This window comes from Leptosomus discolor, chromosome 8 (genome assembly GCF_034619465.1).
Source record: "Leptosomus discolor isolate bLepDis1 chromosome 8, bLepDis1.hap2, whole genome shotgun sequence".
Classification (NCBI taxonomy): Eukaryota; Metazoa; Chordata; class Aves; order Leptosomiformes; family Leptosomidae; genus Leptosomus; species Leptosomus discolor.
This window is the reverse complement of record NC_141398.1, coordinates 41,759,602-41,786,221: the sequence shown is the minus strand read 5'-3', so window position 1 is coordinate 41,786,221 and position 26,620 is coordinate 41,759,602. Positions and strand designations below refer to the sequence as shown.

At 39.3% G+C, this 26,620-nt stretch overlaps 2 protein-coding genes across 7 annotated transcripts; one reads left to right on the top strand and one right to left on the bottom strand.

Annotated features, from left to right (window-relative positions):
• Positions 1–1,701: 1,701 nt before the first annotated feature.
• Positions 1,702–19,242, bottom strand: PRMT7 (protein arginine methyltransferase 7). 5 transcript variants are annotated; one of them, XM_086469214.1, is made up of 18 exons: positions 18,848–19,242; positions 17,985–18,021; positions 17,432–17,581; positions 15,694–15,802; positions 15,241–15,353; positions 13,753–13,994; positions 13,436–13,613; positions 12,194–12,321; positions 11,492–11,498; positions 11,252–11,383; positions 10,687–10,770; positions 9,411–9,458; positions 8,122–8,211; positions 7,060–7,221; positions 4,626–4,700; positions 3,678–3,838; positions 2,488–2,584; positions 1,702–1,920 (listed from the first exon to the last, which is right to left on the bottom strand). In XM_086469214.1, the coding sequence occupies exons 1-18, from the start codon at positions 18,940–18,942 to the stop codon at positions 1,762–1,764; spliced, it is 2,067 nt and encodes a 688-aa protein (XP_086325340.1). In that variant the 5' UTR covers positions 18,943–19,242; the 3' UTR covers positions 1,702–1,761. The 5 variants fall into 5 exon arrangements, with proteins under 5 accessions (XP_086325340.1, XP_009949116.1, XP_086325339.1 ...); XM_009950814.2 differs by lacking the exon at positions 11,492–11,498 and having other exon boundaries at positions 11,252–11,393; XM_086469213.1 differs by lacking the exon at positions 11,492–11,498 and having other exon boundaries at positions 3,678–3,811; positions 11,252–11,393.
• A 621-nt stretch (positions 19,243–19,863) lies between these two features.
• Positions 19,864–25,769, top strand: SLC7A6OS (solute carrier family 7 member 6 opposite strand). 2 transcript variants are annotated; one of them, XM_086469263.1, is made up of 5 exons: positions 19,864–20,022; positions 20,887–21,261; positions 23,073–23,270; positions 24,104–24,233; positions 24,687–25,769. In XM_086469263.1, exons 1-5 carry the CDS (start codon positions 19,864–19,866, stop codon positions 24,806–24,808), a joined length of 984 nt encoding a protein of 327 aa, XP_086325389.1. In that variant the 3' UTR covers positions 24,809–25,769. The 2 variants fall into 2 exon arrangements, with proteins under 2 accessions (XP_086325389.1, XP_086325388.1); XM_086469262.1 differs by having other exon boundaries at positions 23,070–23,270.
• Positions 25,770–26,620: the final 851 nt, after the last annotated feature.

Here is a 26,620-nt window from a genome sequence, read left to right as displayed (position 1 = left end):
CCTTGTGCATTCAGACTTGCACAACTGTCTCTGTGTCTTTTCTTTTTTCCTTTTTTTTTTTTTTTTTTTTAAAATAAAGGGCCAAGCCTGTACCATTTAAAAGGTCTGGCCATATTATTGTTCTCTTACAACTGTACAGCTTATGTTCTCAACATATAACAGATTTGTGCCACCATACTTTCTGTGGGCTAGGCGCAGTGTATCAAAATTAGAAACAATTGTTTAATGAACAGTAACCTGTATGTTCCAACAAAGTCTGTGAGAAAGGAGAGTCTGAAGTTAAGCACCTTAAAGGCACAGTTTTGAAAAGTGAAATCCACAGATCTCAGTAGGAGCCGCGGGTTTCTGTTCTAAACATTGGTCATGTATTTCATTGCTTCCTTACATTGATTAAGCAGGTCTGAAGATCTTTGTCAGGAAAATAGTTCTGAAATATTTAGGAATTTTTCAAAAGGCTTCCAGGTCTATAAATACAATCACACTTTTAGGAAGAGAAAGAGGAAAAATTCCTACTCACCAGAATTATACATCATGGTGACCAGGAATGCAAAGCAGCGTAGGCTCCCGCTCCCACACAGCTTCTTTATGGCATTCCCTTCACTTTGCTGAAGCTGCTGCTCGAAGGAAACAGGAGTAGCTTTGGTAAGCAGTTATCCCTGCACCTGGCTGACATAATTTAGGACAGGCAGCACTCTGATCTTCTATTTCCCTTAATAGGTCACACATACAAAACGGACAAACCAATTGATTGTTCATCTAAAGCAGAAATAATTGCACACACATGGTCACACGCTACAATTTCTGCCAACGTGATGCGGAATGCAACTAAACCCTCAGTTGTAGACATGTGCTATTGCAGAACAACATACAACTTAGCTAAACTGGCAGATACTATTTAGACCTCTGACAGAGTAAGGCCACATTTTGATCACAGAATGCGTATTACATATCTCCCGAAGATTTGCAAGGGTTTTTTTTTGACTATAGCTCTTTTCCTTTTGTTTCTGGTCAGACTACCACCAGTTTGTCACTTCCAATTCATCTGAATACGTACATTTTCTCATTTCCAGTTACGCCTTTCCAGACTTTGGTCACTGTTTGGCAAATGTCTCTTCAGAAACACAGCATCTCAGACTCCAGCAGAACGTCAGTGCACTGACCATTTCAGTGTAATACTAGCCACAACTTACACAAGTCTGCCAGCAGCTAAACCGTCTCCTTCTCCCTATTAAGTGTATTAATATACATATGTAGCTTGACTTGAGATTTCTTTTTGTGCACTCTGAAGATTATTTCCCATTTCACAGTGACAAGAGCAAAGCCCAGAAATAGGAGTTTAACTCACTTGTATCTAATGTTAGCCTCAGGTTTAGTGTCTTCATCCACTGCTACGCCATGCAATAACCAGTAAGTCAGTTTTGTAGCTCCATGTTATTCAAAACCTCAAAATACCAGAGTTTCACACTGAAACAGAGGATAACGACTATGTGTGCAGATGTAGATAAACCCTGTCAGGAATACCTGTTCTTGAGAAAAGGTTCCTCTTCTCTACCTCATGATCTTTCAAGATCCTTCCAACACCTAACATTCTGTGATTCTGTAAACTACGTATTTTGAAAACAAAACCACAAAACTTTAATGCATATTTCAGAACAGTCAGTTTGCTCTCCAAAGCACAATAAAAAAAAAATCCCTCTGTCATACAAAAAAATACTATATATGTTTATTATAATTTAGGAACATGAGTAAAAGTAGAGTATTTTACAGTAGCTTAAAATCCATGGCAATCTCTCCTGTCTTCGTGTTGAAATTTATCGTATACATGACAGCACTCGGAAGGCCTGACAGAATTTCTGATTCAATAACAGAACTGAAGAAATAGACAGCTTGCTTGCAGTGGGGATTCCATTCACAGTTTCCCTACAGGAGAGAGTTAAAAGTGAAAGCAGTCAAAACTCTACAATATTACTACTAGACAGTAATAACGCAGTAAGAGTTCCTGTTCCCAGTTCAGTATACATCAATCAGATAGTTACCCCTTCCATCGCCATCCGTTCCATTACAGGAATATGCAAGTTGAAATACCACATGCTACACTGCACAGCGAAGCCGTAGAGGAAAAAATGGATTTGGTCACAACATTTAGACAAAATACCAAAAATACTTACTCCTTCCCCCCAATATTTTTGTTAAACTGAGAAAAGTGATTTCTATGAATAAATTCTAATTTGAGCTAGCATCATATTGAAGTTCTAAATGCAGTTCCAAACTATGGGAGCATTTGGATCCAATTCAGACTCTCCTATTTTAAGGTACATCTCCTGCTCCCCCCAAAAATATGAACACACAGTTCGACTAGTTCTGCCTACATAATATTCAAACAGCGTAACAAAGAGCACTACATAAACCAAGCATGGCCAACAGAGACTCATTTTTCAGCACTGTAATCCTGTAGATTTGACATAATAAATTAGACTGAAAAAATACCTTTTCATTTGAAATTTGCATCAGTCCTGTACTAACGGAGATATCAGCAGTAAGATGATATTCCATCCACAGAACTGCTCCATGGCTTGCTCCTTTCCTGGGGAGAGGCGGAGGATCAAAACCTGTTACTTTATACAATACTGACAGCTTAAAGGCTGCACCCATTCCTCACAGAGCTTAGGTGGGAGCTGTAAAGCATGAATAACTTGTTTCCTTGAAAAAAAAGTTGAACAGCTGAATGATTTGGTAAATGTGTAGCAACTTTTAAAGTATTTGCACACAGGAAAACTAAAAAAGGCAAGGAAGAGGAGAATATGTCATAACTAAATCTGCTCAGAACCAGAGTCTTTTAACAGGCACTTGATAACATGGCATGAATTATATGCCACATTTGGAGTACTTCTTCCAAAGACCCCAGCTTCTATTGTCCATGAATTTTGAGGAGATCTTTACCACACATACCATCTCACTTCAAGTGTCTGCTCCTCAAGGGGCAGAGGTCATGCTAGCTTGTTGCCTGGAAATACAACAACTGGTGCAAGGGCACAGAAACCCCACACAGATGGTTCTCCATTTTGTGAACCCTTGAATTTTGTTTCACAAAGAGAAATACATAATTACAGCAGTGTTCGAGTTACATAAGTTCTAGATAGCTTAAAATAACTTTCCCCTGGTTTTTATTCTTAACAGCATTTCGAGTTTGAATAGAATTAAGTACAATCTGTAGTGAGATTATACTGAAAAATATCTCAGAAGACATGACAACTATCAAGATTGTCAGAATTACAGTTAAATGGAAGAATAGCATACACTTCAAAGCTATTAAACAGAATAATCTAAATGGGAGCTTTTTCTGCTTTTTCAGCAACAGGGAACAAACAGAAAAACATCCAGACTGGTTTATTTTCTCTAAACTATAAATTAACCTATTTAAGTTTTAACTCATGGTAACATCTAGAAAAATGTTATTTTTGAAATACAGGCATATTACCTAAGAAATTAGCCTTATTGTTATAGCTTATTGAGAACAGCCACGGGAAATTTGTGTCAAGAGCATCCTCCACAACTTTAGGTCACATTGCTAAAAACTGTCAAGCATATTCCCCCCAGTTAGCTGTAATACACAAAGAGCTTGCACATGAAGTAAAAAAATGGATGACAAGAGTATTTATTGCTATGAGAAAACCCACCGTAAAAGATTTACAGAACCCTCTGTGTTGAGACAGTGTTGCGGTACAGTCTTTCTGAAGTCAAACGTCAAAACTTCCTGGGGGTCAGAGAGCGACTTGCAAGGATATTCCCACAGAGGGTGAGGTTCTGCTTCCTTGGATTCCCTAAAATTTAGAGAATTCTGAAGAAAGAGAGTAACAAAACTATCTGAAAACAATCCAAAGGCAAGCAATCCTTGTTTGCAAGTTAATTATATGTCCTGAACCCAGAGTATTTAAGCAATAAAGCTGCAAGAGGACAGGACTGCACTTCTTAGGCACAAGAGAAAATATGTAGTACATGCATTAACTAATGGCTATGATTGAAAGCCCTCACTTGTGAAACAGGAACAGGCAATTTCAAAATACAATGCATTTAACTCTCCTTCTCCCTTGAGATGCATTCTACCCTAGAACTGCCTGTACCCCTCCACAGTGACTATAAAGGCAATCTAAATGGCTAACTCCAATACGGACATTGACAATACAGCTCCAGAAATTGATACAAATAAATCTCACCCTTCGCATCTATTTCTCAGAAGTCAAAAAGCCTTTCTCTCTTTCAGAAGTTCCTGCAAGGGCGCCAAGTAATGGCAGTGGGACTCATCTATGAACAACTCCCAGATTTGTTGATTTCAAGCTCAGAGTAAAATTTTGAGAACAATATTTTTCTTTTTCAATGAACAGAAGTATTTTCCAAAACAGTGCAAAGTACTGAAGAGCTTGACAAATGAGAAGAAACATACAACCCCAAAACCCATGCCACAGAAGTTACTGTTTTGTAAGAACTAAATAGCCACCATATTTATGAAAAACTAAAACAACAGTGTTCTGCCTAAGATACAAGTTTTTCAACAGTCACTAAATGCGAAGGTGAGTTTTGTTCCATTTTGCTGAGACTTGTGCTGAAACTATTTTCAGTTTTCTTACTCTAATCATATCATCCATAGTCTGGACATCAAAACCTTCACAGGTGCCACATGGACTCCGGATTCTCCATAAGTCCTAAAAAAGAAAAAAAGATTTTGTTTGGCTTTACTAAAGGAAGCAGAAAATGTTACAATAATTTAGCTGTAGATTAGACATTTGATAACAACACAGAAAAAGACTCTTTACTATCTACACATTCCTAAACCATTAGAACTACCAAGAATCAGAAGGCACTGTAATTCTGGGAAAGTATTTTGCAAGTCAATTAATGCTTTAGCCACTGTTTTCAACTCCTTTAAAGAATCTACCACATTTCCTACCATCTCCATGCATAGTTTACTTTACAGCAGGTATGGATTTGCCACAATTAAACCCTTATAGCCCCCCATTTCCACTACCCAGCACAGGTGAGTGCTCCCAGCTGCATCAAACATCTTGCAGCCTACTGGACTACCATACTTCCCCTTAGCACTCCAAAGATTAGTAAAATCATTTTAGGCACTTCACACTATGTCTCTCATTGACTTCTGCAATCCACTGGACAGATGACAACTCAGTTCAACTTTTGTCTTTCTCAGACCACATTAATGGTCTCTTAAAGAACATGAACATTCCCATGGATATATACATTTTATTACCTGTTCATTGTTGCACTTAGCAGTCCCTAATGTTCCTGCTTTACAAGATGGCAGCAGGACTACTACTAATTTAAATAAATGCTGTCACAATTTATGCCTGAATACAGTATGAACTAGAGTGACTATAAAGAATCTCTGAATGGTATACCTGATAGAACTATCAAATCAGATAGGCAGCATCCTGCTCCCTAAATGCAACTATGGATTAAACAAGTTTGTAACTGAAGTAATTTCACCAAGTTCTTTCTGACAAGACAGAACAGCCTACAGAACCAGTTCTGCAGAACACCTTACAACACTATGTCTGTTCCTTCTAAACAAGAACTGGTAAATGCAGAGGTTATTTAAAAAAAACCCACAGATTCTAGTCTTAAGAGTTTAGATTCACCACTGAACAAAGAGGAAAACATAAAATTAAAGCAACAACTTTTGGAATAGCTTAATGGAACAAAACACAAGTTAAATGTCCCACCAAAATAGCTCTGTGGAATCATCTCTGAACACAACCCTGTACATAAAAGTGTAAAACTGAGGTTCAGGTGACAGGAATGTTACCCTACATTCTGCTACTGGATTGCTGAATAATCTTAAGTCATCGCTCTCTATGCTTCAGTTTCCTCATCCAGAACATGAAGAGAATAATGCTTTACTTCCTTACAAAATGCCTTGAGTTCTAGAGAAGTAAATCCTCTAGATAAGAGCACATGGAATTAAAATTAACCGCTTATTTCAATCTGATTACTGTTGATTAGCCTTAAACATCTGCTTCCTATTGTAAGATTCAGATTTACATTATTTACTCAGTATATATTTAAATTCTCTACATTTTTGCAGAAAACTAAAAGGCATGTAAAAAAACACATTGTGGTTGGTTAGTTTCAGAGGGAAAAAGAGCATACCTATTTTCATATGCATAAATCAAAGGCAGAAGTAAGAGAACAAGTTATAGAGCATTCAAATAAGGAAAGTGTTAAGGGAGAGAAGGCTCAGACACAAAACTACACAGCTGGTGAACCAGAGGGAAGAAAAGAGAGTGAAAAGACCTGGCATTTTTAACAGATAAACCAAAGGTCACATTTATGTGAAAATTCATTAGATTATAGGCAAATTTTTTTTTTATTTACAGTTATGTATAGTTTAGTTACACAATTTCAAACTAAAGAGTTTCTTCACTTAAGCTACCGGAGAAAAACTTTGCATATTAATTATGAAAGTACTTATTTAATTTCCATTGTCATTGTAGATGAACACTTCACAATCTTTACTGACCAAGTCTTAGTAACTGCAAAAAGTTTATACCTTTGTATAACTTCTGAAAGATGACTTTTCAAAGTATTTTTAAGATGTGACCCCTATCATGCTCAAATTTAGAACTGTGCACAGCCACAAGTGGTTAAAAAAAATAAGAACATGCAGTTATGAATCCTGCCTACAGTCTCAGACTCATAGTATCATTTTAAAAACTGGTATTTTGCAGAGTATCTAATTTATAAATAACCAGAATTCTCACATACTTCAGCAATATCTCTCTAACCTAAAGAAATACTTTAAAAACATTCAGCCCTTTCATTTAAAATGGTAAAATTACTTGAGTTAATTTTCTGACAAGAAATGGCTGAAATAGCAAAACTCATCTTTAAGATGTCAAATACTCATTTCTCAGGTGGTCAGTGCAAAACATAATGAAGTGGACAGTATTAAGATGAGATAAACTGTTTGTTAAAAAGTCCTGGAAGATTATTCAATTTTAAGTGGATTCGTGTAAATAACAAATGGATAGTTCTAAACAATCTCACCTGAAATTCCACAATCATCATGTGTAAAGAAGCAGACTGAGGTAGGACAGTGACATTGTTGGTAAGGTGACTGGTCACAGCCGTCCTGGCATACCAGAAATATAGATTATGCCACGGCAGCAAACTTGTAGTAAAAAATGGCTCTCCCAACAGAACGGAAATCTTGGCAAAAAAAGGAGGAGATAAAAAGCATTATAATAAAGAACAACAACTTGATTACACAGGCTGTTTATACCTTCAATAGTTGACAAGACAATGCAACATAGCAAGTGAAGTCATCTAGATAAAAAACTTCTCCTGCTCCATAAAGATTTAATTACTGCATACTGCATATACTGCACAACAGATATCTTTTTGTGGTTTTAGTCAGCAAATTTTAAAGTGAATTTTCCTGCCACAAAGTTTGCGGGAAAATATTGCAGTTTTACGTTGGAAGGCTTTGTAGTAAGACTCATAACATTTTGGAATTTTTAATTTAAGGATGTTAGTACTTCCAAATCTCCTGAGCTAGGTTCCACATTAACATAAGGAAAAATTGCTTCACTGTGAGGGTGACAGAGCACTGGAACAGGCTGCCCAGGGAGGTTGTGGAGTCTCCTTCTCTGAAGACATTCAAAACCTGCCTGGACGCAGTCCTGTGTGATCTACTTCTAGGTGGTCCTGCTCTGGCAGGGGGGTTGGACTAGATGGTCTTTCCAGGTCCCTTCCAACCCCTAACATTCTGTGATTCTGTGTGAGTGGCTTAAGGAAGACGAGCTAAAGCCTAGTAGAACATATGCAGTTAAAACAGTTCAACTGCCCTTACAACTGGTGTAGATTATGCAGGAACGGAAAGTCATACCCTTTCAAAAAAAAGTGAAAAACCTCCCACAGCCTTTTGACTAAGCCTCATTTAGTTTCAGTGGGACAAATTCTGAACCATCCACTCATTACACTTTACATGAACTGGGATATAATGGAATTAGTTGTGGTTATAGTAGCACAGTAGGAAAGCAAGATTCATTTTCACCTTCTGCTCCCCACCACACCACTGAAATTCAGTATTGCACAACTGTAACATACCTTTTTATCTTCCAAATGAGAAGACGTCAGCAACTCAGGACGTGATTCTATTATTTTAATTTTATCCTCAAGATGATTTGCTTTAAAAAACTAAAAAAAAAGTAGCATATTGTCTTTATCGAAAGCTACAGCTGAGATTCAAACCTATACCAAAATAATAATTTTATTAAAAATAAACAAAAAATAAACCAATAGCCCAAAGAAATTTTTAAAAAACGGCCTACCATAACTCATCAGGATGATACAAGTCTGTTCTTGAAGGGTGCATGCACTTAGAGCCAGCATGTCACCCCTAGTGAACTAAAGCACATGCCCTATGCATTCCTTCAATTAAGTATATGAAAACACAGATAACACAAAAGTTGCTTCATCTTCATTCATTTGTACCTTGAAACGTATGGGAAGGACAGTCAAGAAAAATAAAAATTACTTCAACTATGAACACACTGTGTATTTGGCTTCCATTTGAGACCAGGTTGGCATCCTAATTTGCCTGCTGTTCATGTTTTTGTACTCCTAAGCCACATGCTGAGATAGACCCCTTTCAAATGCATAGTGCCAACTACAACAGACACGGCTGGACGGTGACTTCAGGAAGCTGCTTCCAGTCACTTGTTAGATGTTTATTAGCTGCCTCTCCTGAACAGCTTCCACTCCACGGGCAGGGCCTTCTCTGCTTTACCCCAAGGAAGCAGCTGAAACATTGCTTGAAGTTAAGACCCACTACCTACTGTCTCCAAAGAGCCAAACAGCAGAGCAGGCATCCCCAATTTGTCTCAGGTGGAAGACAGACCAGCTAGATGCTACCCTCCAGGCAAGACTGATGTAAGCTACAGGGTGCTCTCACATTCTGCTAATCCTCAGAAACAAAGAGCTTGGCTTTTATCACCAACATAATGAGGGACCAGAGCAGCAGGTCAAGCAGACAAGCCAACAGGCATCTGCAAGAAAAGATCAAGCATTGGCAACCTTAATTCCCACTGCTCAGCTCAACTTCCCCAGTGGGCTATTCAGCTTCTGGCTAAAGCTATGAGATTGGATGTATCTCCAACAGGACATATTCCTCCAAGTATTTGCATAAAGCTCTGTACAAATACCAGGAAAACATAAGAACTCCTCCCCTCCAACATATCCCACCTCCCACAGTCTTGTCAAACTGTATGGTCAAATACATTCACTAACCGACTTGACCTCCAAGCAGCTGATACGACGACAATCAAAGGCATCAGCTCTGGCCTTAGAAATGCTGTGAGTTCATTTACTGCTTTAACAGAAAACTGAATACTCACTTTTTCCATGACAGAAAGGGACACAGCAGAGTTTTCTAATGTAAATACCTAAATAAAATACGCAACAGTTAGTCAAACTAGCTTTATAATTTTTAACTAAAAGCATCATGTAAATGAACAACAAAGGAACTATTTTGATGCCCTGGTGAACACAGCATGTAAGAACCATGCACCTATTCCACAGCCCACCGTGGAAAACAAAATCACCCCCAGTAACTACAGGCTGAATAATGCTGTTTCCACAGCCATACGAGGAAACACCCAACAGAATGCAAATATTTATTTTCCATTTTTAAGATGCACATAGCATATTAACATTGACTCTAGGCATATATATACTCCTGAACTAACGCAAGAATATTGCCAGCATGCTGAATCAACCTCCACTAGTGCTTACTCATTGTGAGCGCTGTTTAACATGATCTCACTGTATCAGCTGGGAAGAGCTCAGGTGTGCAATGCAGCACACCAGCCTTTTGAAGTAAGAAGACAAAACAGGTTTTATTCAAAACTGGTGAATAGTTAGGCAGTGTGCTGCTACAGGGCTAGGAAAATATAGAAATCTCTGTGTCTGCCCAATTAATTTCCACTCTCCTGGTCGTCTGTGACTAGCCACTACTAAAGGCAAAAATACAGAGGCCATGGATCACTGGTTTAAGTCAGTATGTTTGTTTATCTCTATGAATTGCCTAACATCTTCCTCAGGATTATATTACATTACACATTCACAGATATTCAGTCCAACTGTAACAGATTTTAGTTTGAAGAGCCCCATGAAAGAACACATCAAGTATGGTACATACGTAAGTGAGACAGCCAGGCAGCTCTCAGCTTTCATTTACATAGACTTGGTATTCTTACTGCTTCCTATCTTGCTGTTACAGACCTTCCACTTCAGACTAGATAATGAATGTAATTATGGAATTTGAGACGTAAAAGAAGAAAAAAAGTTGCCGGACATTTAGGTCGGTAGAAAGAGTATTTCCAAGCACCAAGATACAAGATGGCAAAAAGGAATCAGCGGGGAATGAGGAACACTACTTTCATTCAAGGCTACACACTGGTAAACATCAGAACTGGTAATTATTATGTCCCTAGACTTCAGCTTGATCAGAGATTAATTTAACCTCCACTTCAACACAATAGGAGCCTCTTTCTCATATGTCACTAACGAAGCACTGGAATTAAATAGTGGTCTGGAGATACTGAACTATGAGAGAACCAAAAAAACCAAGCTAAAATGCAAAGATCAGAAAAACAGAAAGAAGTACTGTACCTGCTTTGCTCCAAGATAGTGAGCCAGCACAGGCAGCAGACTGCCATCACTGATACAGAGGCAAACACTATCTGTTTTCAGAATCTGCAGGAATTAAAATAGTCATTGTTACTCCTATCCCAGATGAAAAAAATTTCAAATTCTAGACATTTTGGGGGCGTTTTTTCCCATTTTATACACTTCCATATCAAAAAAGGACTGTGAGACATAGCGATTAATATAACCACTGCAAGCAGAACAGAATAACATAAATGTTTATGTAATCCCTTTGGTTTAGGTCAGAAAAAGCTTGCACAAAAATGTATTGTCTTTATTCAACTACCAATGCTCCTTCAAACACAGCTGCTAAACGCCTATGCAAAAATGGCTGCTTACAATTTGAAAAAAGTAATATCAAAATTTTAATGACAAAATGTAACTTACATCTGCTAACGTAAATAAAATATACTTTGTGAGCAAAGTCCTTTAGGAATGAAGAAAAGAATTCCATAAATAATTACTGCAAATAAAACAATACACACATATATCACAGAAGCCAAAAGCGCTACAGGCAACATGCACTCACTTTCATCAAAGCCTTCATGTATTGGCGTGTTCGGTTCTGATCATTTAATTCCCCAAAGCGCGGTCTATTCCAAAGAAGATGAGCCTGACATCTACAAACAGGACTCTCCACACGAACATCTGCTTTATTCTTCTCTCCTCCTCTGCAAAAAAATTTCAATGAAGTATTAACTACAGCATCAGTAACATGTTTTCGCAAACAGGTACATTTACACATTTTAGCTTGTATGCACATCAACACGTACGGACTCCACTCTTACTTGGTCAAATTTACTAGTTCTGTGGAGACCTTTCATTTAGCTTTGCATTTCCAAATGAAAAGAAAGGCAAATTTTCATTTTTTTTAAAAAACAAAACCAAGAACCCCCCAAACTTTCCCAATGACTGTGCTGGTTTGGTATTTTAGGCTTTGACCTTACGGAAAAGGGTTACTCGTTTGGACTCCTAAGTGAGAGAGGCACATAAAATTCAGGCATTAACTTTTAAAGCTGGCATTGATTTTTAAAATGTCGGCTGCTTTTTTGATCGCAAACCAACATGATTAAACTCCTTTTAATTTGAGCAAAAGGCATTAATCTCAAAACCAGTGCTGACTAAGAAAATAGAAAATGAAGAGACAGAATGGCAAGTATTTCACCCCTTTACCTACAGGCTAGCTCAGCCGAGCTATACTTCATGATTTCCAGGAATCTACCATGCGTGGGTTTTGTGTCTTTGTCACAGAATGCCACCAAGTATAAGGAAGGAACCTGCGGTCCAAACCTCAACTGTGTTTTTATGTATCACGTTTTTTTCACCTGTGCACTGCCCGTGAAGTGGCTTTTAATCATTTTCTAGTCTTTAGGTTCTTATTTTGCTCTTTGATAAAAAAGCTGCTCTAAGAGCAGCAAATACTCAAGCTTGGAATAAAATACCACCCTTTTTCACACACAAGTATTGTTACCTGGCTTTCTGCAGCTTATACCACACAGAGTACTCATCACGACAGGCAGTCAGGTACACTTTCTCACCCTGGAGAACTGGCTCCTCATTTGGAAGAAAATACACACATTGCATCCAGTGATCTCTCCACTGAAAAGGGTTGATAAACAAAACCTTAGGAATTAACTCATAAACAGTAAATGGAAAGTAAACAAATAGCAGGAAATCAATTAGTAAGAATAGGCACAACTTTGAAGCACTGGTACGACTAGTTGAAAGAATCGTTTTCACATCAGGAAGGCTGAATAATGACTAATACTGTTTATTGAATAAACATACTTTATTATAGATTTCTTACAAGAGAATAAGTCTGAGACCACTGGTTTACTGACTAGCTACGCTTGCATTTTAAACAAATGAGAAACAAGTCCAAAATATACTTTGCATTTATTAATGCAGTTTCGCCTCTATAGTTCACTTACGTTAGAAACCTGTATTGAATTGCTGACAGTGATCAGTGGCTGGAGTCTTATGCATCAAATGAGGTCATTTAGTATCGCTTTGATATGACAGCACAACTATTTACTGTTTCAAAAAGCTATTTTCTGCACTGCAAATATTCCAAGCTGATTGGTCATTCCAAGCAGACTGAATGCCCTGAAGCTTGACAGTATTAAATTTTAAAAACACAGTAGCGCAAATAATCACTTTGTAGCTTCCTTTTGACTAAGCTGATCCTACTAGTAAAAACATTCATACAAAAACACAAGATCTGATTCAATAGAATCTCCTGTTCCTCTAAATATCCAGTATCAACCCCAGCATTTTCCCACACCAGCCTTTTTTATGGGAGTATAAATATATTACCATAAACTTAACATTTATTTGGAAATTTAATAGAAGAACTACATTGAAGCAAACCACAGAGTAATATTTTGACCAGGGACAGAGACAAGTGAAGGAAAAATATGTGGAAATCTTTGGTTTATTTCTTGAAAATAAAATAAAAATGTCCTGAAGACAGCTTTTTAGGCTTTACATTAAAGCTTACATTTAAGTTTTACATTAAAGAGAACCTAAACCAGATGCATACTAAAGTTAGCATTTCTATGATTTGCTTATTTAGCATCTTCCAATATATAAAACATTAGCAAAGTTCCTACACAGTTTACGGGACAGCTGCTTAAAACACCCAGTATGGTCTTTACTCAAAATAATCACTAGTAGTCGTCTGATGACAGTACCTGAAGGCTCAGTATTTTACCTGCAAAGCAGAAGTGGATTTTGCCCAGTATGGAGCCATCGTGCAATTTATCATCCCAGAGGGGTCCATGTCAATATCCCACCAGGAAAGCACGATTTGCGCCTTGCCAGACCTTACAGGCTCCAGCTGCACTTTATAGTAGGTAGAAGCACTCCTTACTGGCTTACTGAAATCCACACTGCAGAGAAGCATCAACATTGTAAAAAGAAATAGTTCAGCCTTCTTCGGAAATTCTCACTAGCTTAAGCTTAATACACAATTTACATAAAAGGCATAACAGCAAAATTTTGTTTTGAACGAAACAACGCCTACCTTACCTGAACATTGTCACCACATCACTAAGGATAGTGAAGTCACTTGAAGGCATCTGGTTCAGCTGGATATCACAAACAGAAGGAACACCAGGACAATTCTCCATTTCTGAAGGGGAGACAATAATTTTTTCTCCATCCTCTGCTTCAACATGAACAGGAAACAGTTTGTTCCAGGACCACATTCTTTTGGACTCCACTAATTGGATGTACACCGTTGCCCTGTGAGGCACTGCCTCACATCCTTCCTGAGTGTTCAAAACAAAGGGTAAATGCATTCAACAAACCTGACTTATTAACGTGCATGAGAATCAAACCAATTGAAGTGCAAACCTATTTAAAGAAAAGTTGGACTTGGAATTCTGAAGTCTTAAACCAAATTATTGCAGAGACTTCTGTAACATTAGAGCACTTCCACTTTTTCTATATCTGTGAAATACAGCACACCTATCTGTCCTGTTCAGTGTGGTTCAGCAAGGCCACATTACTTTACTGGCCATGCAACACTATCATTTTACTGGCCTCAGCTGAACATCTATTTCCACTCTCGTTCTGAGATGAGAGCTCTACCTTGAGCTTCTCAAGGCAGGTAACTACTAAACTACCAACATTAAACCAGAGTTTGTGATTGCAATGAGTAAGTAAGAAAAAAATGGCTCAAATCTTTATGCAATAACAACTCTGTATCCATGTTTAAGAAGTAGAAAACATCTAAGTTGTTCTAAAAAAGCACAGTGAACTAAGAGCTAACTGTGAAGTCCAAGAAAAACACTTTTACAAGAAAAGACCAATTACAACTTAGAGTTCCGTATGGAGAGCAGGAAAAAGTTATGGAGTGCTATTATCTTTATATGTAAAACTAGTGAATTGAAACTTATAAACCTAAATAAAGTTTTGCCACCCACATTTTAAGTAAAGGGAAAAATTAGGGTAAAGGAGAAAGTCCTAAAATTATACCCATAGATTATGTGTCAAAAACCCCACTGGGTATTAATTTGGTAACAGTATTTAAAGTATTTCCACATGCAAAAAAAAATGCGGAGTAGCAAGAGCTCCTCAGAAAAAAAAAAAAAAAAACAACCAACAATCAATGCCTGGAAGGTAAGACCATCAAATTTAGGAAGAGAAAAAAAAAAATATTTTTTTAAAACATCTTGGGACCTATTTGCCATTAGAACAAACTCCTAAGGAAAGCTCCAAATCAGAATTGGATGCCTTTCTGAAAGACACTTGTTAACCAGCAAGTTATTGGTTTTAACACGAAGCAACCAAGTGTACTTTCAGAGCCTGTGATTTACAATATGTACTCCGATAGCTTTATTCTAGGAATGAATCTAGTAACTTATTCACCGAATAAGAAATCAGCACTTTTGATGGCGTATTTACAAAGGATACAGAAGCCTAAATCAAGTATAGTATCTATTCTACTCCAAAAAAGGCAAAAGAGTTTCTAGAGAAATAAATCTGACACGTTATCAATTTGTGCTTTCTTACCTGTACAAGGTATTTGTGTGCATGCTCATAGGTTGGTAAAGCTCCTTCTCCTATCAGCTCTGTATCAAATAATTCCGTCACCAGGATGTTTGCACGGCATTGCATATCTCCATCTAAAAGACACAATTTAACACTGTAAAATTAAGACTTTATGTAAATCTTTCAAGAAGATGCTATGCTGCAAACACAAGTTCTTATTCAAATACTTATTCCTGTTAGATAACCTGCTGAAGACTGCCAATTATTTTCCTTTAGAAGTATACTATGAAATACAAGTAACTACTGAAATACTATTACAACACTTCCTCTTGAAGTAAATCTCCAGTTAACTTTCTAGAGAGTAAAGGATTTGCTTGTTTAAATTAAAAACATTCAGAAAGTAAGAAAAAGACATACTCCTTCAAGGTTTTGAGGTACTTGACAATTTTTTTCACCCTAGACTATTTTACTCACCTGGGCCAATTGTGACTTCAGTGGAGTGCTTGTTGATCACCTTGATCTTGTCACGAAAACCATTTTTCTCCACTATCTTCACAGCAGCATCAGCCATGGGCTTGAAAACCTGTAAATAGCAAGTGTGTAACAAACTAGTAAGCTAACGTTAGCTTTCCAAAACGAAAGGGCACCAACACAAAATGCAGCATATTTAGTCCTGCAAAAATTTTAACATCTTCTGTATCTTTTCCTATGTTTTAAGTTCATTACCATGAAACAAGACAGCAAGCCTCACTTCGAAAGTTCATGGAGCTCCAGTGTCACTGTTACAAACTATGAGCTGTCTCCAAAAGCTACTCCAATTTAACTTTTGAAAGACAAGAATATATGTTAAGAATATTTTAGCTTTTACATTAAACAAACTTGCTATTTTTAAAAATAAATATGCACCAACAGAGGCCCCAAGAGACTTATATGTGCTCAAGCTATAAAACAAATGAAGACAGAAGAGAATCCAAACAACCAGCACTGAAATGGTCACCGAAGAATGCCAAAAATATGCTTTTATTAGCAGCATAACTGTGAAGCTAATTTTGATTTCATTTAGAACGAAGAGAAGAATAGAGAAAGTATATAGCTTGAAAATAGCAGAACGATGACGAATGCGTTTAAAGGGCTTAACATCCATATCCATTTTTTAAACTCAAAAATTTTAAATATTCTACTCAGCCACACAACCTGACTACTTAAGAAATCTGTGGCCACTTTGGAACCTAGCCCAAGTGGCAGAATGGGAATAATGTATTGCAACTAGAACTCCTATAGCACTAGCTCTCAGGCTTTTCAGATTAGGCTTTTATTTTTCATCACAGGCTTCCCACAAGCTAGTGATCCTCCTCTGCCAGAGTGGTCAATAAACTACTAAGCAGAACATAAAAGACCCCTCCTACCACATCACTTCTGATACTGTCTCTTCCCTATGACTGGCTGTGAACAGATTTATTCTGGAGCTTATTGCTTCCTGTGCCTGTTTGAAAGATGATCGTCCCTGAAAATAATCATAGGACAAAATCCTTGATAAATAAAAGGTAGATTTTTACTTGGATAAAAATCACAGTGCACTCTTTCAACTTACCTACAGACAACTGAATCTTCTCTTCGTTTCTTTGAATGTGTAAAAAAAAAAAAATTAAACTGGCCCAAATGTTCCTATTATCCTTAACTTAAGTAATGACCATCAGCACGTTTCTTAACTGTCAGTGGAACAGGAGATGCTCTATCTAATCACGAAGAGATGGAAAAACAAGTTTATGAGACAGTCTCTTTATCAAGATGGGGTCCACATTATGACTAAATGGTCTGAGAAACCACCTCCAAGAGCAATATAAAGATTGCAATATGAAGATGAAGATCAGCAATATAGTTTCAGAATACTCGTATTTTTCAAAAACATTAATCAAGTTTTCCATATTACACTTGAGTTTTGATAAGCAGAAAGACAGAATACCATAAAACTTGACTCAGTACTGTTAATCTGTACATCTGGAGAAGCTATCGCAGGATTGAAAAATGTATTATGCCTTTTCAATGACATTCCTGTAAGTTCTAAGTCTTTTTCACACACATAAAACCTCAATACAAAATAGCAAACGAATCCACAGCACTGATCACTCAGACAGAACAATTGCACTAAAGCTCTAAGAAGAGCTTTATATGCTTACGAACACGCATGCAAAAGTATGTAACAAACGCTCACCTCAACTGCATAGCAGAAATCTGCACCTGCTGAAGCTGCCATCATAGACAGGAGTCCCGTGCCAGTCCCTATGTCGAGAACAATTGCTTTCTCGCCTCTGTCTTTTACTCTGCTCACTGCAGCACGAATACCTTGGTAATACTTCGTGTTCTGTGGAGAGGGGAAAAAAGAAAAAAAAAAAAAAAGAAAAAAAGAGGAAAAAAAAAAGGTATCAACAACCTTTTATTTACTTATATTTTTAACTGTTGTGTAGAAATCTTGCATTTTCAGACTCTGAGTTTATAATGAGAAAAAAGCCTCCAGACATTCTTTATGCTACAGTCATACCAAAGCCATTTTCAGCAAAAGCAAGTGGTTTTGGAGGGATCAATCCATTTAAAGCACAATAATTTTTATCACACCATTCATGACCATTTGGGTCTGGTATCTTAAAGGGTACAAATTTGATTACTTCATCTTTCAGAAACCTGTACAATCATGCAGTGACAGCCATTCAAGAGAAAGGAAATGGGTACTTTCTCACCATTCAGAAGTTTTTTGCTTCCATACTTACTCTGTCTTTATCGTGAAGCATATCTGCATAGCGTGACCTACAATAGAAAAAAATTCCAGTCAAAATACTACATGCTGCAAAGCACAACAAAACTGGTAGGTCTTATATAGCCTCCTTTGTTTTTTCTTACTAAGGCAACTGGTCCCCGTGGCTCATAAATGCACAGACAACCGTCATGCTCTTTGAGCATCTGAACTGTTTCCCAAATCTAAGGAATAATGTAATTTCAGTGAATCGGCATACAAGTGAATTTATTAACTGCTGGCATGTGGCCTCTCTTCAGCAATGGACCCAATTCATAGACCCATGGACAAAGAGCTGTGAAATAATAGGGGGACAGACGTAAGTTCACACAGAACAATACACAGCAATGAAAGACAGTCTGCTAATGGTCTATCATTTGTTTACAAGATTTAAATTTCTTCAGTCTTCATTTCTTCACAGGTCACACTACCTAAAAATACCCCAAAATCTAATCTTCCCAATTTCTCTGGCTGTTATATTAAGCTCTTAAAAAGTTACTACAGGAGCAGACAAATGGCAATTATTTGTTGCACTGGGACTTAAAATAAGTTTAGTCAACGCATTTTGCCACAACTCTGTCACTGTCAGTATTGAAATCTGCACCTCAGAAACTCTTTAAAAAAACTTTAGAAGGAAACTACTTGGAGAATACAAAATTCTACATTTACAGTTCTGCCCTGTACAACACTGCAAAATTTAGACTGTCCTACAGCCTGTTCATCTCACGCCCTTGGAACTTCTACAGCCTGGTGATAAACCCAAAATTTATCACAAAAACAAGCTGGGCTTGCCCCTTTTTGTAGCTTTAGTGGAACACCAAACTATTTTTTTCAGCATACCTTGCTATTTCCTGATGGTAGTCATAGTTCTCATCCTCTTCTAACCACTCCATTGCACCAGTAGTTGGATTCGCTCTTCCACAAAAGGTCTTCATGATCAAGCTCAGTTTGTGTTACTTATGTATTCTGTGTAGTTTTGCTCCTTTGGCTTCAGTGGAACACCCAAAACACTGTCTGTGAAAAAAAAAACAACAAACCAAACCAAACCCCACAAAACTTCAAGTGACAACAACAGACACCACTTTACCTATGGATACATATATATACACACCTTCCCTATTACACCTGCCTCGGCCAGAAGCACTGGCCACTGCCTTGCATTTTTTTTGTAAGAATGTTTTAAGCTCAAACCTGTCCCCCGGCCCTGTTGAGGAACTCAGCCCAGAAAAAAAAAAAAAAACACCAGCAAACTCTCAAGCAAAAACACCTGTCCCCAAGGCGATGCACGCCGGCCCGAGGGAAGCCAAGCACCCTCACCCGGGGGTCCCCGCACCCTGTATGAGGCGGGACCTGCAAACTCGGCAGCGGCAGAGGCGAGTAGTCCGGCGCCCGCAGCGCCCTCCCCGGCTGGGGCCCCAGGCCTCAGAGGGGAGTCCCAGGCCAGAGCCACGGACCCGCTCGTCGCTCCCCGCGCCCGGGCAGCGGCAGTCCTGCCGGGGCGGGCGCCACGCTGGGTCAGGCCCAGCCGCGAGCGGATCAGCCTCGGCCCGGACCTTCGCACACCTCAGGAAGGAGCCGCGACAGGAGGCGGCGAGAACGCTCTTCGCTATCCCCTGCCCGAAACCAGCGCAGCGGCTCCGGGAAGCCGCTGCCTCATCGCCCGCGTACTGCCCCACGCCACAGCGGCGGCACCTCCGCACCCCCCAACATGGCGGCAGACGTCACCCACCCCTCAGGTCGCCCCACGGCGCGCGAACCGCCACCTGACCGGCGTGCCCCGCGCGGAGGGGGCGGGGGCTCCGAGAGGGCGAGCCACCGGCCGCGCCCGCCCCTTCCTGCCGCGCCGCGCGGGCGCCATGGAGCGGGCGGCGGTGCTGCGCGTCAAGCGGAAGCGCGGCGGGCCGGAGCCGGCCGAGGCGCTGCTCCTCGCCTGCAAGCGGCTGCGCACGGAGGGTGGCGACGCCCCGCCGGTGGAGAGGAGCCTCTTCAAGCTGGTGGCGACCGTGTCCTCCAAGGTACCGAGGCCCTGCCGCCGCGCGTCGGGGCCGGGGCCGGGGCCGCACGTCAGGCGGACGGGGGCGGCGTCATGCAGCCGGGGCATTTCGCCGTGCTCCCGAAGGGGCTTTTGAAAGCAGCGAGCTCTCGGTAGGCTCGCGGTGCGCCTCCTTTGTGGATGGGAAGTCCTTGCCGGTAGCCTGGGGAGTAGCGTCCCGGTGCGAGGCGCCGGCCTGTCCTGGTAAACGAGGGTGCGGTGGTTTCTCTTCCCCGCGGTCTGCCCGCGCGAAGCAGGCCGTCAGTTAAGGACTGTAGAACGGAGTGACCGCCGTGAAAAGCTGTGTTCAGCACTGGCTTTTCTGTACTTACAGCCTGTTCTTCGCTTACAGGCTATGGAATGGTTAGTAAGCGAAGCCTGAATTACTGTTGTTTGAGTGCTGAAGCTCGGCTCTACAAGGCTAACGACGTCCATCCACCGTACAGCCTTTTATATGGAATAAAACTGGTCTTTCTTGGGAACTTGCCTTTATGGGAGACTGTAAAGGATATTATCTCTTAAATTTACAGCCATCAGTCTTCCAAAGGCATGTGTTACAGTTTGGAGGGTGATTCTGTATCACAAAATATAGTGTTTAAAAATAAAATTGAAACAGTCTTACAATTTACAAGTATCTTAATTTTTTTTCCCTGTATCAAGAGAATATTATGATAGTTGTGTTGCTTAAAGCAGTAACAGAAGTTAGTTGAATGTAGGAGCATTGTTACTGCAGTTCTCAAATAGGCAGCACCTGTAATAGTAGTTATTAATTACTTCTTGGAAGGAGTATGACTTACTACATTGATGGTGTCATTATAGTCCTCCTTGGTTTTGTTCCTCTACCCAGAATGAACCAGTTCAGAAATACGTTCAAGAAGTGATCACTCGAGACAAAGCAGCTCAAAGTTTGCGACCCTCTTTAGGAAGCACTCAGCGAATCATTCAGGAACTCCGCGCTTCGAAGCAACTGAAAAGGAAGGAAAACCGTTACCGTGTGATAGCCAGCCATCGACCTAACTGTACTGAGACAGTTGCAGCCGTCATAAATGGCGAGGTATCAGTTGATGGTGACAGATCAGACTCTGAAACAACGGAAGATGCTTCACAAAAGGAGAGTGGTGCTGTCCATGAGAGTTCGGGCTGCTGTGGGAAATTCCAGTTGTTTGATATTGTACAAGAAGAGGAGGTGGTGGGAGACTCTGTAACTGCTGCAAACGCACAGGTCAGCAAATGAACTTAGCGTACTTGAAGCACTTTGGTATCACTGTTGACTGGTACATGTGGGCAAACTGACTGCTGTGGAAGTTTTTTTGCATTGTAAGTATTCCATTATTTAATAGGAGCTTTAACTAGATATTTGCAAGTTGGAATACTGTACAGGGAGTAACTTTTCATGAGGATCCTTAAGTGCACTAATGTTGTTGAGACAGACAGCCGTGTGGAGTTGGCTGCTACAGGAAGGGGTCATACCACCCTATTGTTTCTGTACCTGGTTCTGATGTGTAAATTCTCATGTTCAGCTGTTGGGTGGTCTCTGAGGGTTTTTTATTAACTTCTTCTCTACATAGAAAAGGAATAATCTAACTCAATGTCTTCTTATCTACCCAGATGCCTCGGAATGTTGCTTGTAGGCAGGATTCACTAAAGGAAAAGATACTTTTTGACCCTCCCCTTCCCATAATTCCATAAGGTTTTATTGCATATTTTGCTTTTAGCAGAACTCTAGGTCTTTGACCAGCTGCTTAAGCCCCTACATCCTGTTTTCATTTGCATTATGAGTTTTCAGTTGGAGGAAAATCTGCTCAGTATCTAGCATGGTTTTAAGTATGAAGAAGCTCTGCCTTCTGTGTAGGGTTGCCCTGCACACAGTATTAAGAGGTAAGAGGGCTGTGTACGCTTTCTTTAGTAGTTCCTTCACTGTATCTAAGTACATGTGGCTGCTTTACTTACACAGCCCATCACAGCTCTGAGTAAAACTTAAATGCTTCATGTTAAAGAAGATACCTGGGTGAGGAGGAGCCCAACCAGCTGTCATCCTTCAGCATTTCTTACAGGTTATCAGGGCTCTGCCATCAAACTTTAGTATGAACTCTTGCTTTCTATTAAACAAGTAGTTCAAACAGACATTTGAGATCTGTTAAGTGTTACCTATCACTCTGCTGAGCAGAAAAGCAGAATTGAAACAGGTAGCATCAGAATTTCCTCTTACTCTTCTAGAGCTCGCAGTAAGTATTGAAGGCAAGAAGTAAACTTTCTTTTTCATTCTGTAAGTATTTAGAAGTGAGTGAAAGGCTGGTCTGTACCTGTTCCTCAGAATTACTTAAGTTGTTCAGGAGACACCACTGTGGATTGGACAAGATATTCTTAAAAGCTTTGGCAGCAAAAACCTGCCTGTGTAGACCTTCAAGTGCAGGTCTCTAAAGCAAATGCATTGCAAGTAATTTATTAGAAGGGAGACAGCAGAAAGAAATTTCTTGTGTGTTAATGCTAAAGTAAGGAATTAAAGGAAATAAAAAGCGTATCTGTAGGGCCTGTCAGCCTTTTCCTGTTAATGTCACATTTTCATTCTTTCATCTGCCCACTTTGTATACTGTAATCCGCTTGCATATTGTCCACGCTGCTGTATGCACATCTTTCCTGCAGTGTTGCAATGCTCTACAGAGCACAGGCTGTCTTAAAACTTGTCTTTTCAACCAACATGTCATCAGAAACAGATGAACAGTTCTATGGGATTAGACATATCCCCTTCAGTAGTTTCTAATGAACTTGTTCCAGAAGTTTTATTGTATTATCTGAAGCAAGGCATGGCTGTACAGTATGACGGTAATTGGAAAATTCTTTGGTGTCTTTCTGTTCTAGGTTGCAATGTTCTAAATATCAGCATTCCAATGGGAAAGTGTTTTGGTCCAAGATTTCAGAATGTCATCCTTAGCTAGCTGTTGGCTACTGTCTACAAAGACAACTGTGGCTGTAACTAAGACTTTGTGTGCATGACTTCAGTGGAAATACACGTCTTTTGTTTTTTCTCAGCAGAAGACTGATCCAGATGTGATTCTTTGCAATGCAGTAGAGATGATACGTGAGCGTTTAAATGTTTCTGAAGATGGTAAAAAAGAACACCATGAGAAGGAAGATGAGTATGTTTATGACATCTACTATATGGAAACATCAGTCCCTGGTTGGATCCAAAATATCCTTTCTGTACAGCCCTACAGAGAAGAATATGAACTGGTGAGGGCACAGGAAAACAGATATTTTTTAAATAGAAAGGTCACAAATAAACATGCTTGAAGTCCTATCATTAAAGTTGCCATGGCAAGAAAGATCCTTTGAGATACAACACATATGCTCAGTGACTTCTGTGTTAGCCTTTTTGTAACTGACAGTCCCCTGTTCAAGCAAACTATGATATAACAATGAAAACTGAAGGGATAGAATTTGTCTGGCTTCAAATTGCCAAATAAACTTTGGCATGCAAATGTAAACCTTGAGTAATTCAGGTCTCATTTGTGATTAGGAGGTAGCAATTAAAATGTAATTGTAAATACACTTGAGTGAAAAAAGAAGCAAGGGGACACACAAACAACTTCTTCGGTATTTGAGGACTTGACTTTAATCTTAATACAAGGTACTTTCTTGTAATAGAAGTGTCCTTCAGTGACTGGAGTCAGAAAGTTAAATGTAAGCTTTAGTCTTTCATTGTGTAGATACTGTGATCAATAGACTTGTGTATTGGGAACCTGAAGCTACTTTTTCTTTATCTATTACATTAGTCCTGAAGTGAGTAGATTTAATTTAGATGTTAACCTCAGCATTTAAATGCTGAACTGGAACATGTAAATGCGTGACAACTGATTTTTCACCTAAAGCAGATTGCTATGTTATGGTGAATATGCTGACAACACAAATTTTCTGCGCTGTGTTTTGTGCAACTGCAGAATTACTTATGTGTGCAGTAGCTAAGTATTTCTTGTCTCTATGATCTGTACAGTGTACAGGTGGATGAAAAACTGCTTAATGCCGAGTGTCCGTATTTATAGTGAATGTTTTGTGTCGACATGCAGGTAGATGATGATCGTGTTCCTGAGGAAATATATGAAGATGAAGACGATGAAAATGATGAAAACAACTGGCGTAATGATTATCCTGATGAAGATGAATTCTTACCCGAGGAAGATGGTGATGGAGAAAAAGGTATGCCTGTCATAAATACTGTTTGCTTTCATGCTATGCATATATAAATCCCATGATTTTTACATGCCATCTCTAATAAAGCAACTGAGTGCTGCTGGGGTAGTGTTTTGCTCTTATAAGGGGTTAAACCTGCTTAGAGAAGGATCTTGTGGCTTGGAACTACAAGGGACCTTAGATCTTAGAACTCCATTTCAGGCTGCTGCAATTGCAAAGGATTGCGTTTTTGAGATGGAATAGATGACTTGGTTCCACGTGCTTGTGAAACACTGCCTCTGCTTTCTGAACTGCCCATCCCAGTGCACTCCAAGCACAATTCAAACCTTGCCTAATATAGAAGTTGTTCGGACTTTGCATTTGTTAGTTATTCAAGAAGCTTAAAATAGTCTGACTAACCTAATTGTTTAACTAAAAAAAAAAAGGGATAATTGAAAAGTGTTGATGCTTTTGCTTTAGAGTCTGAAGAGAGCTTCAGTGATGAGGACCAAGGTTACAGGAGAAGAACATGGAACAAATACCAACAGGAGGTTCTACAGGAGTTTGGATATGATGAGATCCAGGATTTGGATTCTGACTAACAGCCCTTTTTTGAAGATGAAATGCATTCTGAAGATGAAATTCTACTGTTGCAGTAGAACTGAAAATCCAGACAGCTGCTGATAGCTATTTTTAAGAATGTTGAACTAAAAAAACCCCAAACCCCAAAACAACCAAAAAACGCCAAACAAAACAACAACAAAAAAACCCACCCCAAAAAACCCCTGGAAAGCCACTTTCTAGTGAAAGTTGTGCTCATTGGGACAGCAGGAAACCAGTTTTTACATGGATGAGCTTTAAACTAAATTTTTGCTTGTCTGGCCTTCCGAAACTGTTGGTGGCTAGCATGGTTCACCCTCATGCTTTACTGACTAGGCTTGAGTGTTAGATACTAGATTGGGACTCCAGTAAATGCTGAAACCTTTTACTATCATCTTAGCTGTTACTGAGCAGCCAACTTCAGCTGGTAGGTATTAAACAGATGGGTGTGAATGTGGCCAATTGACAGTACAAATTTTTGTTCCAAGCAAAAGTTACTATATGCTTTAAAATAAAATTTTCTGCCCATGCTGTGATGCTGAGGTTCTGAAGGAAATTTTTGTTGTTGTTGTAAAACTGCATGCCCAAGCATTTGTACCTGTACTGACAGTACCTCCACATTATATATGGAGGCACTGTTGGCAGGAGCCCTTCTGGTCATGACCAGTGTGTCAAGTTTCACAAGATCAAGGTGTCTGCCATGATGGCAAGTGGAAGTCTTGGAAAAAGGCACCCTGTCCTAGTGGTTTCTACTGTATTTGTTCCTAAATTTCAAGTTACATTCTTTTCAAGTGTTTGAGCATATGAAATGCCTTGACCTGTCCATTCTATTGCTGAATCTGTCTCCAGTAATTTTACTATTGGAGTAGAACAATATATGTGCATTTAAGTTGTAAATAAAGCACTTTTGACTATGTTTTCCTTACTCTAAAATTAAAGGTCATAGGAGTTGGTACAGCTGAAGCCATGTCAGCATTTTAAATTTCATTCATACATGTTTAAAACATTTTAGTCTTACCTGCTTGGACACACAAAGTATTTCAGCACTCTTGTTGAGTCTAAAAAAATAGCTAATAGGCTGTTAGATCAACATCATTCATGAGCTGTAGGTTGCAGCAGTGACTTCGATCAATTAGTTCTGGCTGGTGATGTCAAGGTAATGAAGTATTTTTTTCCTTGGTTTCACAGAAAGGTTAATAGGGCTGTTAACCTATGCCGCAACCCTAGCCTGTTAAAGCTATGCTTGCCCACTGGACAGATATCTCAAGACACTGAGTTCATTCTAATCATATGTAAGATTAAAAAGCTCTATTATAATAGCTAAATGCTCATTTTCATTAAATACTAAAAGACCCTACAGTGCACAAAGTTCTTCAGCTAGAATTTAACTATCTTGAATCCCAATGCTGCTTCATAAAGGTAGCCTAAGACTCCATTTTATGTTAGTCTTCACTATCTACTACCATTTGCCATTATCTGTAGCTTTTTGTGTAAGGTAAACTTGGCCAGAGTCAGTGCAAGAATCCAGATATTCTCACTATTATTCAAGTGGCTGATGCAAATGTGGTGTAGCATTTGAAGTATGTTGCTTCAGCCATAATCTTGTGATTAAATGCACAGAAAACTGCATGTGGACAAACTCGAGTCAACTGAGGTAAACATTCTGAACTAAGATAAAAATTCCTGGTATGTTTTTAAAGTACATCTCACTCTGCTAGCCACACAGGATGGCTTCATATTGCCATTTGCTGCACCAAAATTCCATATCAAAGCATCCTGATGTTAGGTTTACAGCTTTGGAATTACAAATACTA

Bases quoted from the DNA above. Each gene is read 5' to 3' on its own strand.
- SLC7A6OS (XM_086469262.1), top strand. From the start codon at position 19,864: ATGGAGCGGGCGGCGGTGCTGCGCGTCAAGCGGAAGCGCGGCGGGCCG. The intron at 23,271-24,103 runs GTGAGGGCACAG...GTCGACATGCAG, and splicing joins ACAGAGAAGAATATGAACTG to GTAGATGATGATCGTGTTCC. The intron at 24,234-24,686 runs GTATGCCTGTCA...CTTTTGCTTTAG, and splicing joins AGATGGTGATGGAGAAAAAG to AGTCTGAAGAGAGCTTCAGT.
- PRMT7 (XM_009950814.2), bottom strand. From the start codon at position 18,942: ATGAAGACCTTTTGTGGAAGAGCGAATCCAACTACTGGTGCAATGGAG. The intron at 17,582-17,984 runs GTAAGTATGGAA...CCCTCTCCACAG, and splicing joins TGCTTCACGATAAAGACAGA to AACACGAAGTATTACCAAGG. The intron at 13,614-13,752 runs GTAAGGTAGGCG...GCTTCTCTGCAG, and splicing joins GATGTGGTGACAATGTTCAG to TGTGGATTTCAGTAAGCCAG.